Here is a 13,317-nt window from a genome sequence, read left to right on the forward strand (position 1 = left end):
ACATCCTCCATCGGCTTTCCAGGTTGAATGTCAGCACTTTGTTCAGAACAAGTGGAGAGGGCAGGTCAGGAGGCCTGAAAGGGGAAAGGCCCACACATGAGGTGGTTATACCGGGTGGATTTTTAGAAGACTGGCGTTGTTTTGTTTTAAGTGGAGGCTTTTCCTGTAAGGCAAAAAAAATCTGTGATTTCTTTCTTTCTTCCAGGAGTTGCATCCCGATGAAATTGACACGGACTCCGCCTACATCCTTTTCTACGAGCAGCAGGGCGTGGACTATGCACAGTTTCTGCCAAAGATCGATGGCAAGAACATGGCAGACACAAGCAGTATGGACGAGGACTTTGAGTCGGACTACAAGAAGTACTGTATTCTGCAGTGAGCAAGAAGGGGACCTTCCCGAGGGCGTTGGCTCCATCCGCGCCTTTTGGCGGAAACCGGTTTGGGCCGAGCGGAAGAGCTAAATGTAGTTTTTATTTTTTTATTTTCCCTCTTGTGATCTGAAAGCACAACTAAAGAGAGAGAGAGAAGCAAAAGAAACCCTAATTAAATAGCAGTTCGTATCATGAGATAGCATTGGTTTTGTTCAGATCTCTCGCTGCATGCCCCAAAACATTTGTTGGATTTTTTTTTTCAGTTTGCCTTTGGCCTTTAAGCTGGTTTGATGTTATCAAACTAGGACCAAATTCGTTAAATTTTAAATAACTTCAAAGAAGAGCTTACCCATGGGAACATCACAAGTTTTTTAAAAACGAATTACGCTTAAAAAAGGGAAAATAAAACCTTTTTAAGGCTCCGTTTAGCTTCAAGACAATTAACTTGTAGTGTTGTCTGCCGACAGCATGAAATGGCTACCTCCTTTTTCTGAAGTTTTATTCCATTTTTGCAGCCAGAAGGGAAAGGCAAAGTTAGGCAATGTGCACAAAAGCTCTAGGTGGGCTGACAATTTTTTCCCTTTGCGGTTTTCCACCCCTCTTGGCCACCTTCCCACTTCCTTTCTCTTGTGGTAGTTGACAGCCTGTTACTGTCTGTGAACAGACTTGCTTTCTGGTGAATGTTCTTGACATCTTGGCTGTGCAGCACATCTTTAGGAGCAGCCAGAGGGATCTTTTTTCTCACCTCAGCTGCTGGGGAATCTCGGAGTTCTGCAGGGAGGGGAGGGAAGAAGAGAATGATGATCTGCATTCATAATCTGAAGCCCCAAGAGAAAGAGAGGGGGAGGTCACCAGTGTGTAATGGCATGGTTATAATGAAGGATTTTCCTGTTCACTTTAGTTTTAGGCTGCATGCAGCCAAGCATTCCCTGATATCTCCACGAGACCTTTCCCCTTAAAGGGGCTAGCAGCATCCCCTCCATATTAAATTCCTATGCCAAGACACAGAAGCTGTTTGCTTTCGAAGCTGATGCCCGCGTCGTGCCGGTGGGGTGATGTGTAGCCACAGTTCAGAGACTGGGAGATGGGATCCCATTTTACCTTCTCCCCAGTTACTCCCCCTTCAGCTGAACCACTCGGACCCTCTTTTTAAAGCTTAGTGGAGAGGGGGAGCCCAACTTGGTGCCGGTGCAACATTTTATTGTACACACTCGACTGCTGGACTGTAGCTAAGAGGTGGCTCACGCTGCATCCGTGTAAGCCTTAAGAAGCAGGAAAATACCCCAGATTTGAGTTCACCTTTTAAGACCTTTTTTTTTTTTAAATGCACTTTTAAAATAATAAAAGGAAAAGAGAACCCTCGGCTTAAGCATAGTTTGCTAATGTAAAAGGTTTTTTTTAAAAGAATTGGTGCGAAGATCATTTCCAGTTTAAGGGGTAAGAAATTTTGTCAGGCCATGCGATTCAATCTGACAATGAAATGGGTCACTCATTGTTCCGGAGGAGAAGGGGGGACACTTTTTACTGTAAAGTAACATTGTGCATTAACTTGCAAAGAAACAATTAATGTTTAGCAACCATCTTTGTTGTTCAAATAAATGTATGGCCATTTCCTTGGGAACTCGCTTGGAGAAGTAAATGAAGAAGAGATTAGGCTAAAGTTCCTAATTAGAACGAGCCATACAGAGGGTATTCCTTCTAGTTGCTGCCCACCCACCCCCCAAGTCCATGGAGAGCAAGTTCTGAAATAACATTTGGGAGAGTTTCCCCAGGCGCCTGTTTGGAAACTTTAAAGACTTGATCCCTTAATTGTTTACTCCATATTCCCCTATACTTTTAAAACATGCTTTCAGAAGCAGGTTATTGAATAGGATTACTCCTAAGCAAGTGGTTAGGGCGGGATTATCACTTCTTACTTTGTGGAGTACCTGAGTGAGGGATAGCAGGGCTGGAAACTTTTGAAAACTGGAACACAACGTCTGAGTTCTCACTGAGGTGACTAATCTTGCCTCGACGGGCCCCCATCAGACCACAGGAGGGAAGCGCAAATGCCGAAATGTTTCTCCGTGCAAAACCACAGTTCTTTCCTACAGAAAACTTTTACATCAGAGAAGGCTCGGCTTTGTTGCTGGCCTGCACGTTCTTTCATGTGGTAGGAGTGTTTTGGACTATTCAGCTCCGTGAGCAGCCTGAAGTGGTTCAGACCAGGCACAGGTTAACCATCTTGTTGAGGATCAAGTCAAAGTAACATTTTTTTAAAGTACTTGGGAGGGGTGTGTGTGCGTGTGTGTTGTGCACACTTCCTTCCAAAACAAAAGCATTGAGCTGCTCTGCGCTGAGGCCAAGGGGTTTGCTGTCCAACCTTCTTGTTGGCTGAGTTTCGGTAGAGTTTCCACATTTTTCTTTAGGAAGTTCATTTCTTCTTCACACATCAAGTTCATTTTAACTGCTGTTCCTTGATGAACTGCCTGGGATGGATATCTGCTGGTATCTGCCTGCTCTTTTCAGACATCAGGTGTATTGAGGTCTGCAATGTCTTGTACATCCCTGAATTTTTTGGCAGTGCTTAGGCAGTTTTATATATGTATTTTTTAAAAAACCACTAATTATAAGCCTCTGTTTTTAAGCTCTTGGTTCAGACACTGAGGAATCTGGTACAAGTTTGCACCCTGTTTCTCTGATGCAAAAGTAATACAGTGTGTGGTTAGGGACTTCATGTGGTGACCCTACCTACAACGGCATGATTCGTGTGCCTCTTTACCCCAAAGTAAGGGTGGGTATTTGACAAATACACCTGGCCCTTCTAAGTCTGCTAGAGACATTCTTTCCTCTGGCCCTGTCCAGTGTTACCTTACGTGTGCAGGGGAGGTTTGGGGATGCTCCTCGCTCTTCTACCCCATTTGTGGAACCGATGCCTGGATAACTGTCTGAGCCAGCCTTGGAAGTGATACTGTGTCTGCTCCTTTCAGGAACTAAATTGGGCTCTCATGCAGGCACCAACCTCTGTCTGTCCCTGTCTTTTTTTAAATGGATGCCACCCCCTCAGCCAGGTACTTTCTAACATCATTTGTACATTTAGTCAAATTGTTGAATCTATTGGTGCAACCCTTTCTGGTTTCGTTGCCACTTGGGCAGGAGCTCTCCCAGTGGGAGGAAATAGTTCTCAAATTGGTTTGATCCCCAAGTTACTGGCCTCTTCCTGACAGCTATTGGGTTAGAGAAAAGCCTGCCATTTTTATTATTTTTCTTTAATGGTGGGATTTCTCGATGCAAGGTGATGCTGAGACTCCTGCTATTTCCATCCCTTTGTGAATTCCTCTTCCAGATACGTTCTTCCGATTTCATTTCCTTTTGAAACATATTCCCCCCCCTTTTTTTGTTTTGTTTAAGCAGGTCGCATGACTTACTAATGTCATTTTAATCTGTCATGCTTTTGTTACATTGGCTGTAATGTTTTTTAAATTAAATTAATTCCTAAATTAGCGGGAAAATTTATTAAGTTAACTATTAACCACATTCACTTTGTAAATTATTGTATAAAACTTATTGATAATGCACTGAATTTAGAAAGACGATGTACATAAGTATCATGTAAATAAATGAAAAGCTTAAGTATTAATGTATGGACTGTATAAAAGAGAGAGTACAAGTCAGCTGTCTATGGAGTGAACCCGTTTATCTGTACCTATATTATTCAAGCAAATTAAACACTGTGGATGCAGTTGTCGTGTGGTGCCGCAGTTCCTCTGGCAAGTTTTTCTCTAAAACCATGATAATTCTTGTGGCATCTTAAAAGGATCCGTGGTGAGGCCAGAACTCACTCCATCCGATCAGTTGGACCCCTCACTTCCTGCTTGATTTTTATCCCTGCCTTCTTCTAAGGTGCTGAGGAAAAACAGGTACAGCAGGGTCTCTGCCTCTCCCTTTTATTCTCACAACAACCCTGTAAGGAAGGTTAGTCTGAGTGTCTGGCTTATGGTCTCCCGGCAAGCTTCCTTGGCAGAGTGGGGATTTCTGTTGCCCGAGTCCAGCTATGCCACGCTGGGTCTCCGAAATACAGGGGAGGAGATTATTTACAAAGGAAGAGAACCCCCAGCAACCAGGGGAGAGTTCTGTGATGTTTCTCTGCAAAATGTACATGATCCAGCATGAACAGGTGAAGTCTGCAATAAAGACCCATCTAAACTCTTAAGTATATATCAATGTATTGTCGAAGGCTTTCATGGCCGGAGAACGATGGTTGTTGTGGGTTTTCCAGGCTGTATTGCTGTGGTCTTGGCATTGTAGTTCCTGACATTTCGCCAGCAGCTGTGACTGGCATCTTCAGAGGTGTAGCACCGAAAGACAGTGATCTCTCAGTGTCACAGTGTGGAAAAGATGTTGAAGGAAATGACCTGCCAACATCTTTTCCACACTGTGACACTGAGAGATCACTGTCTTTCGGTGCTACACGTCTGAAGATGCCAGTCTCAGCTGCTGGCGAAACGTCAGGAACTACAATGCCAAGACCACGGCTATACAGCCCGGAAAATCCACAACAACTATATATCAATGGATTCTGGAATCTGGAATCAATAACATAGGCTGTAACTCCACAGCAGGTTAACCCAAAGCAGAGAGGCTTCATTTGTTCCAGGGTCAAGATGCAGAGGGTTGTGAACTTGCAGCTCCAAATGAGGAGCCATGTTAATCAGTTTGGTAGCAGCAAAAGGTAGGAGGAGTCCAGTGACAGCTTAAAATTATGTTCCAGCATAAGCTTTCGAGTCCTGGAACGAATGGACGAACACTTGGTGAATCTGATAAAATGAGCTGTGACTCACAAAAGTTTATGCAGGAATAATTATTTAGCAACTGGATTCCTATTTTTAATTTGTGCATAGAAGTGCCTAATCTTCCAGAGCATCCAAAGCTCAGAGCAGTCGATGTGATTTGAACTCTGAACCTGCTTTAGTGCTCCAATTGTAGAGGAGTTGGGGAAGAGGGCGTTGCCACCCATAACTTTTGCACATACGCTCCTGTTTTGAAAAAGCTACTTGGTGTGGATGGGGAGCATGATTTGGATCAGGATGTTCCTCCCTACACATTCCCCCCCTGTGTTAAACAGTATTTATTTTACAAAATTTATACCCTGCCTTTTTACCTTCATAAGGGCCACCAAGGTGACTACAAATTGAAATATACATAATAAAATACCACATCTTAAAAACCATTAAAACTGACAAAATGCATAATTAAAACAATTAAAATACATACAAAAACAACAAAAATGTTGGGCAGGAAGGAGGGATTATTGGGGGAATGCCAAACAAAACCAATCGTCACCCACAGTGGATGTTGGCAAGACAAGGGGGCCAGGCAAGAATCCTTGGGGAGAGAATTGCAGAGTTTTGGTGCCCCAACCAAGAAGGACTTCTCCTAGGTTGCCACCTGTCTAATTTCAGAAAGATGGGATCACCCAAAGCAAGGCCTCCAAAGATGGTCTGGTTTGGGGACTAGATTCATAAGGGACTAAACGGTTTTTCAGATATGTTGGTATCAAACCATTTAGGGCTTTGAAGATCAACACCAGTACCTTGAATTATGCTTGGAAACAAATTGGGACAGTATAGCTGGACCAGGGCTGGAGTGATATGATCCCTCTGACCAGGGCTTTTTTTCAGCCGGAATGTGGTGGAACGGAGTTCCGGCACCTCTTGAAAATGGTCACATGGCCGGTGGCCCCACCCCCTGATCTCCAGACACAGGGGAGTTTAGATTGCCCTCCACGCTGCTCCAGCCATGCAGAGGGCAATCAAAACTCCCCTCTGTCTGGAGCTTGGGGCGGGGCCATTGGCCATGTGACCATTTTTGCTGAGGGTGATTTAAACTTTAAAAAACTCCCCCCCTTGTTCCAGCTGACCCAAAGTGACATCATCGTGTGGTCCTGAGTTCCACCGAGTTCAACCACCTCTTTTCCCAGAAAAAAGCCCTGCCTCTGACCCATTCAAGTCAGCATCATAGATAAGTGTCAACCCAGCCCAGATCTCCAGATGACCTTACCCAGTGGTTTCATGTAGATGCTAAAGAGCACAGGGGACAAGATGGAACATTATAGGATGCCAAGGGACTTAGGAGCAATATCCCAGCACCACGTTCTGAAACCTACCCTCCAGGTAGGACTGGAATCCACAGAATGGTGCCTTCCAATCTCAGCCCAGAAAGGCAGTCCAAAATGATACCATCATCAACAGTAGCAAAGGCTGCTGAGAGGTCTAGGAGAATCAACAGACCCCCCCCCTTCCCCCTTCCCATCTCCCAGCGCAAGTCATTCGCCAGGGTGACCAAGGCTGTTTCATCCCCATAACCAGGCCTAAAACCAGATTGGAAAGGATCTAAACAATTTGCCTCATCTAGCAAAGCTTGAAGATGTCCATCATAGATGTAGATGCAGAGAAGTTAGCCGTGTTAGTCTGTGGTAGCAAAATCAAAAAGAGTCCAGTAGCACCTTTAAGACTAACCAATTTTATTTTAGCATAAGCTTTCGAGAATCAAGTTCTCTTCGTCAGATGCCTGATACAGAGACAGATCATAGATGTGTGTGATTTGGTATATCTGGTTGAAAAATATACATGAAAAATACCTGACATATATTCATCTCTGATATTCCTATCACAATTAATCCTGGAAATATTCAGGAATCGATGGGGCCATCATTTTAAAGATCGCAGAAGGTTGTTTTCTCCTTTTGCAAGTTTCCTGGACAACTGGAGGAGGTTCTCACAGGCAAGAGGCGTAGAACGGTAGGGATAGCTCAACGGCCTGTCCAATGACAGCAATTCTCTCTTAACACACAAGCTGCCCTCCTGGCTGCAGCTTCAGGGCAGTATGTTTTGGAGTGTGCATTTTTGGCTGCTCTGGTCTCATCTTTCTGTGCATTGGTTCTGCTGGGATGCTGTTGGGCTTTGCTGGTTGTTTTTGCATCGGAAGGATTTTGCAGTGCAATTCTAGGGAGAATTTTTGATCTTGATTCGAAAGCTTATGCTATAATAAAATTGGTTAGTCTTAAAGGTGCTACTGGACTCTTTTTGATTTTGCTACTACAGACTAACACGGCTAACTCCTCAGATTCTAGGGAGAGTTACTCCAATCTAAGCTCGCTGATTTCCATGGCTTAGACTGGAGTAACTCTCCTTAGAATTGCACTGTTGGTCAGTAGTTTCTCTTGTATGTTTGGCTAAGGCATCTTTGCCCTGGAGAAAACATTGGATTCCACCCCCCATAGGAAACAATGGTGACTAGCTGGTGTGTACCTTGTTCAGGGGCCTGTAGATCTGGACCTCTTGACCCAATCTACTTGAAACTTTTGGGGGTCTTTAGAGAGCAGGCAAACTTCACTGTGCTGCAATCTTGGTCTAATTTGCATGAAAAACAGCACCTTTGAACCTCCCCCGTAGGGAAGGGTAGACCCAGCTAATTTCAAAACCCTGAAAAACCCAAGCCTGAATACAAATTCAGTATGGGAGGACCTGAATATCGGGAATACAGATATTTATGGCCTTCCTGCTACCTAATTCTGAAAAATACCCAATTTTTAGTACACATCCCTAGTCCAGCCACCACCTATTAAATTGCCGTACTCAGATATGACCGGAATAGTTTGTGGTGTTTCTTTTACAAAATCTAACTGGTCGTGAAGTTATATTGAAAAGGAATGAGGAGGTAAGTGCAGTGAGCTGGGATGCCAGGAGAGGGCAGCATTAACTTTGAAGTTACTACCTGGAGTTACTACCTAGTCAACTTTTCCACATTTGCTTTGACCCTTCTCTGCCCTTCTGCCTCTGTGAAAAGGGAAGACAGACAGACAACGATAAGAGATTCGACCATCTTGCTCCCAGGCGCTTTGTGGCTTCTGTTTATTGTATCAACAGTTAAGCCAAGAGCCGTAGCTGCTAGCACCAGCCCTTTGGGAAGAGAGGGGGTGGGTGGGGGAGTTTATATCTGGGATTCAGAGTTTAGTATTTTGCCCACTTTGCCATAAACTCCTTAATCTTAAACCAGTACTTTATTTATTGCATTCATGGAAACTGAGGTCCATCTTCATAGGCACCCACTGAAGGAGGAGGCTGTGCTGGTGCGTTCTTGTAGAGTTCCCTTAACTATCAAACCCCCTCTTGCCTAATTGATTGTTTCTTTCATCTGCCTCCCAAATCTCTGTTTGTACAGTTTGCACTTCAGCCAGCATGCTCTTGTCCTATTGCTAGAGCCTTGTTTGCACTGTCTTAAAATTCCTGGGATTTGGTAAAGGACTACAAGCTGGCCTTGCCCATTCAGCAAAGCTGCCATGTTTCAAGAAATGAACAGAAAATTGAAGGTGATGGTGTGTGTTCTTTGCAACTGTCTGTTTCTATGCCCTAGTTGCCAAGTGAGGTGGCCCCGTGGCAGTACTGCAGCCCACGCCCTGCTCGTGACTTGAGTTCAATCTTGGCGGAAGCTGGGTTCAGATAGCCGGATCACAGTTGACTCAGCCTTCCATCCTTCCGAGGTCGGTAAAATGAGTACCCAGTTTCCAGGGGGTAAAGTGTAGATGACTGGGGAAGGCAATGGCAAACCACCCCGTAAAAAGTCTGCCAAGAAAATGTCGTGATGCGACGTCCCCCCATGGGTCAGTAATGACTCAGTGCTTGCACAGGGGCTTGCACCTTTACCTACCTAGTTGCCAAGTGGAGGTAGCGATAGCCATGAACTTTAGAAGAGGGTTGCGTACCAAATGCGTTACTACACCTGGAGACCAGCACTGTCAGAGTGGAAGCTCAGGTGTGCCTTGCCTCTTTAAATTACTGGCTTAAGATCAGGCTTGACCCCCCCCCCCATTGCTCCTCCTGGATCAGCCCAAATGGCTTAGCACAGTCCTTTGTACACTGGCGAGCCTTGGCTTTTCACCCTCCATGATTTTAACCATGGGTTTTCACCAGGCAAAACAGACCATAATCTCACAAATCCAAGAAACTATATACTCGAGAGTCACAATACCTAAGACTCAGCAAAAAAACTCTTGTGTCCACATCAATTAACAACTTAACAAGAATGTTTACTTACATTTAAAGTGCTCCGTAGTAAATGTGTGATACCATACACAAAACTTTCCAGAAATATACAAAGGTTAATGCACAACAATTATTATCATCTCTAAATACTTTGCTAATATATTCCAAACCAAGGTACCAAGAATTAACTTCACTCTTGCATCTCAATCAGTCTATTTTCATTCATATTCAGTAGTCACAATGACTGGGAGTTTAAAAATACAAACGGCGATTCAATCAAATGTTGTTCCATTCTGACGGTTCTATGTCGAGCTCATATCCACCAGTAATATTCTTGTATGCTGAATTTCTGTGTAGAGCTCGAATAAGCATATGTAGCTCAACAGACTGCTGGCTCAGGTCTGTTTCGCAAGTTATTGCTTCCTCAGGAATTCTCCTAGACCGCTCAGGGTCTTTACACCTACGAGGTGTACTGCACTCCCCTCTGCTGTTTTAGATGGGCAGTTTAACAGAATTCCCTACAATAATAGGTTTTGCCCCTGCAATGAAGGAGAAATTGAGACTGTAGATCCCGTTCTTCTACGTTGTCCATTCTATCAAGATGCTCGCATCAAGGTCATTACCCCTTTGATCAATAGAATACCTGGAAGAATGAGCTTGGAATACGTTAGGCTACTTCTAGAAGACGGGAATCCGGCAACTACAGCCAGGGCCGGCGCCACCATTGAGGCAGTGAGGTGAGGCAGGTGCTGGGGTGCTGGAGGGGGCACCGGAGAGGGTGCCAGGGGCAGAGGCACGTGCCATGGAGCTGGTGTGCCTGGCCCGTGACTGCTACAGCCAGCCAGCCCTGTGCTGCTGCCGCCGCTGCTGCCACCACACGCCCCCAGCCAGGCACAGCAGCCGCGGGCCAGGCATGGCAGGTGGCCAGGGCAGCATGCGGAGCGCAGGCAGCCTCCGTGCGCCACCCCAGCCACTCGCCGGCCAATGGGCCCGGCTTTTGCTGAGTGATGATGTCATCATGCAGTTCAGGGTCGTGCACGTGCGCGCTGCACGCAAGCACACGTGAGGATCTCTGCGGGCGCCAGAAACCCTGGCGCCAGTGGTGACTACAGCTTCAGTCGCAAAATTTTGTGCAATAGCCTATAAAATCTGTCAAATGCTCGCATTAGCAGGGTTTATGTAAATGCCACCCTTTTATATTACAGTTTTAATTAACTATTTTAATTTTGTGCTATTTTTACTAATAATTTTAACTTTGTAATTTTGTAGCATTCCCTCTATGCTGGTCTTTGACCGTATAATAATAAATTTGATTAGATTTGAAAAGAGGGTTAGATGTATTCATGGAGGCGAGGGTCCGTCAGTGGGCTACGTGCCATGTAAGTGCTGTCGGCCATGCCATCTTGTCAAGGCATCTAGAGACAGAAGTTAGCTATCGGGGCTTGTGCCCTGACTGCCTCAAATCATTCCTCACAGACTGGACTGTGGGTTGCTGTCAGAGACCAGTTGTCATCACTCGTCATTTGTGTAAAGCCCTTAGGACTATGCATTTGTCGTTTGGGAGGTGGCTAGTGTCGCCATGCTGACGACACCCAGCTTTACATCTCATCCTGAGCTCCTGGTGATGCGATGGAGGTCCTGAATCACTGCTTATCTGCTGTAGTTAAATGGCTAAGACCGAACAAATTGAAACTAAATACTGACAAGACAGAGGTAACGCTGGTTGGGAAGGCTTCTCACCCTTGATGGGTTTCACCGGACCCTCGCTGACTTGAGAGCTTAAGGGTTAAACTGGATCCAACATTACTACTGAAGAAGCAAGTTAAAGCAACTGAAAAAATGCTTTCTTCCGACTCGGTCTAGCCTGGAAGATGGCTTCCCTGCCTTGGCACAACCAATCTGGCCACCAGAATCTGCACCTTGGTAACATCAAGACTAGGCTACTGTAAAGCATTCTGCATAGGTCTCCCCTCAAAGTCTGTTATTGCAGAATGCCACAGCTCAATTATTATCAGGGGCTAGCCAGAGCATGCACATTACACCCCTTCTGCCATCACCCCACTGGCTGCCCATCAATTGCCTGGTTCAATTCAATTTAGCTGCCCGTTTTAAATTGCTTTTAGCTCTATATTATTTATTGTATGTTGTATTGTGTTTTAATCAGGTTGTGATCTGCTCTGAGCCTGCATTGTGGGGAGAGCAGACTATAAGTCTAATAAATAAGTAAATAAGTAAATAAATAAATAAATGTATGTGTTGGCTTTCACACACAAAGCCCTTCATGGCCTTTGTCCCTCATATATGCAGGACCGCTTCTCTCCCTATGCCCCTCTATGACAGCTTTGCTCATCTAATCTGGGCCTTCTGCAGGTGCCACGCTGCAAATGGGGATGATTGACAAACTGCCCCCACACAAGTGTTCTCTGTTGTGGCCCCCACCGTAGGGAATTGTGTGCCTGATGAAGTCAGGAAGGCGCCCACTCTCTTCCCTGTCTGAAAATGATGCAAAACCAAGTTAATCAGGAGGGCTTTTCTACATAGGTAATAGAGATGTGCTGTAAGGAAATGGTTCAGACAGACGCTCTGGTAATGGGATAGGGACTGAAGACTATACTGCTGTGTATAGTATGTACTATCTGTTGCTCCCTGTATTATTTAATTTCTGCATCATTAAATATACCATGTTAATACTAGGGCTTTCCCCCCAGCTCTGTTCCAGCTCGGTTTCAGATGTTTACGCATGTAAAGCGTGTAAAGTTTAGTGCTGAAATTGTTTTTACATGGGCTAGAAAACAGGCTGAACTTCGTTTCCCATTTCTTTCCTCTAAATCTTGATGGCGTGTGATTTGGCACCGCAGAGCATGGATTAAGCGCTGTGCCCCTCCTTGTTCTAAGTTGCCACCCCGTAGCAGCGTCTCTTTTAAAAAAAATAAACCTGATGGAATTTTGTTGTATATGTTTACCCTCTTCTAATGGTAGGACAGACCTGTAGTTGTTTTCTTCTCAAAGATATTAAAAAAACAGCTGGGATTCTCCATGACTTCTGCTTTCTGTGATATTGAAGAATAGCACTGTGAGTATCTTTAGGTTTTTATGATGATGAATAAAACCATGAGAGCAGAATATCTTCACTCCTCTCACTGTGTCAGCCAGAAGCAATTTATGATTTATGGCGTAAACTCTGCCCCCTCTAAATATTGTGTATCTTGGATGTTTCAAACCAGTACAGGACATCCACATCTTTTGATTGATTGTTGTGCAGCCGCCATAGATTGGAGTGTTCTCTTCTTGGAATCTTCGCCGATTAAAATTGGGAGTGTCTTATGGAGGCATGAAGGCAGCTGTTCTCAAGCTGTGTGCTGGAGCACAGTAGCATCCTTGAGAATATCCCGTTAGCACAGTACCCACCTACAAAAGAGGCTATCCAGTGAGTCTCTGTAGGAGTCACCGTTCTGAGCTTTCCTCTGTGCATTGTGCCTCTGTTAGTTCATTAGGTAGTGCTGACATTGTCAGGACATCAGTTGTAATTGCAGAGGAGGTCATTGCCCATTGCAACTCTATATGAGTCCACAGACTGGATGTGTCTCATTTCAGCTGGGCACAACCGTGCCTAATGCAGAAACACATAGGGAGGAACTCCTCTAAGATTAGGCAGTTCTTCATCTTTTTTTGTTACATGAGTTATGTAGATAATGAGTTACATGAGTTATGTAAATAATATCGAATTCAGGAGGAAAAAGTACCCTCAGGTTTGGGACTATGGGATGGGTATCCATATTCAGAATCTAAAATGAAACATGGATTAAAAACTGTCTGGAAGTCATGAACTTGAAGCCTCTCTGCAATTCCTTCACCCCACACAGACATGCTGTTTTTCAAATGCGCTTGTTTCCTCTGTTCATGCTTGTGGTAGAAACGGACAA

The 13,317-nt window shown here is 44.7% G+C and overlaps 1 protein-coding gene across 6 annotated transcripts in view; it reads left to right on the plus strand.

The window, feature by feature from the left end:
• USP32 (ubiquitin specific peptidase 32) overlaps positions 1 to 4,092 on the plus strand; it is a 190,444-nt gene extending 186,352 nt beyond the window's left edge. For all 6 annotated transcript variants that reach the window (XM_055001294.1, XM_055001295.1, XM_055001297.1 and 3 more), the window contains one exon: positions 206 to 4,092. In XM_055001294.1, the coding sequence (XP_054857269.1) occupies positions 206 to 379 (174 nt within the window). In that variant the 3' untranslated portion in view covers positions 380 to 4,092. The remainder of the gene's footprint in view (positions 1 to 205) is intronic.
• The last annotated feature ends 9,225 nt before the right edge of the window (positions 4,093 to 13,317 follow it).

The sequence above is a fragment of the Eublepharis macularius genome, chromosome 17 (assembly GCF_028583425.1).
Source record: "Eublepharis macularius isolate TG4126 chromosome 17, MPM_Emac_v1.0, whole genome shotgun sequence".
In the NCBI taxonomy this organism is placed as follows: Eukaryota; Metazoa; Chordata; class Lepidosauria; order Squamata; family Eublepharidae; genus Eublepharis; species Eublepharis macularius.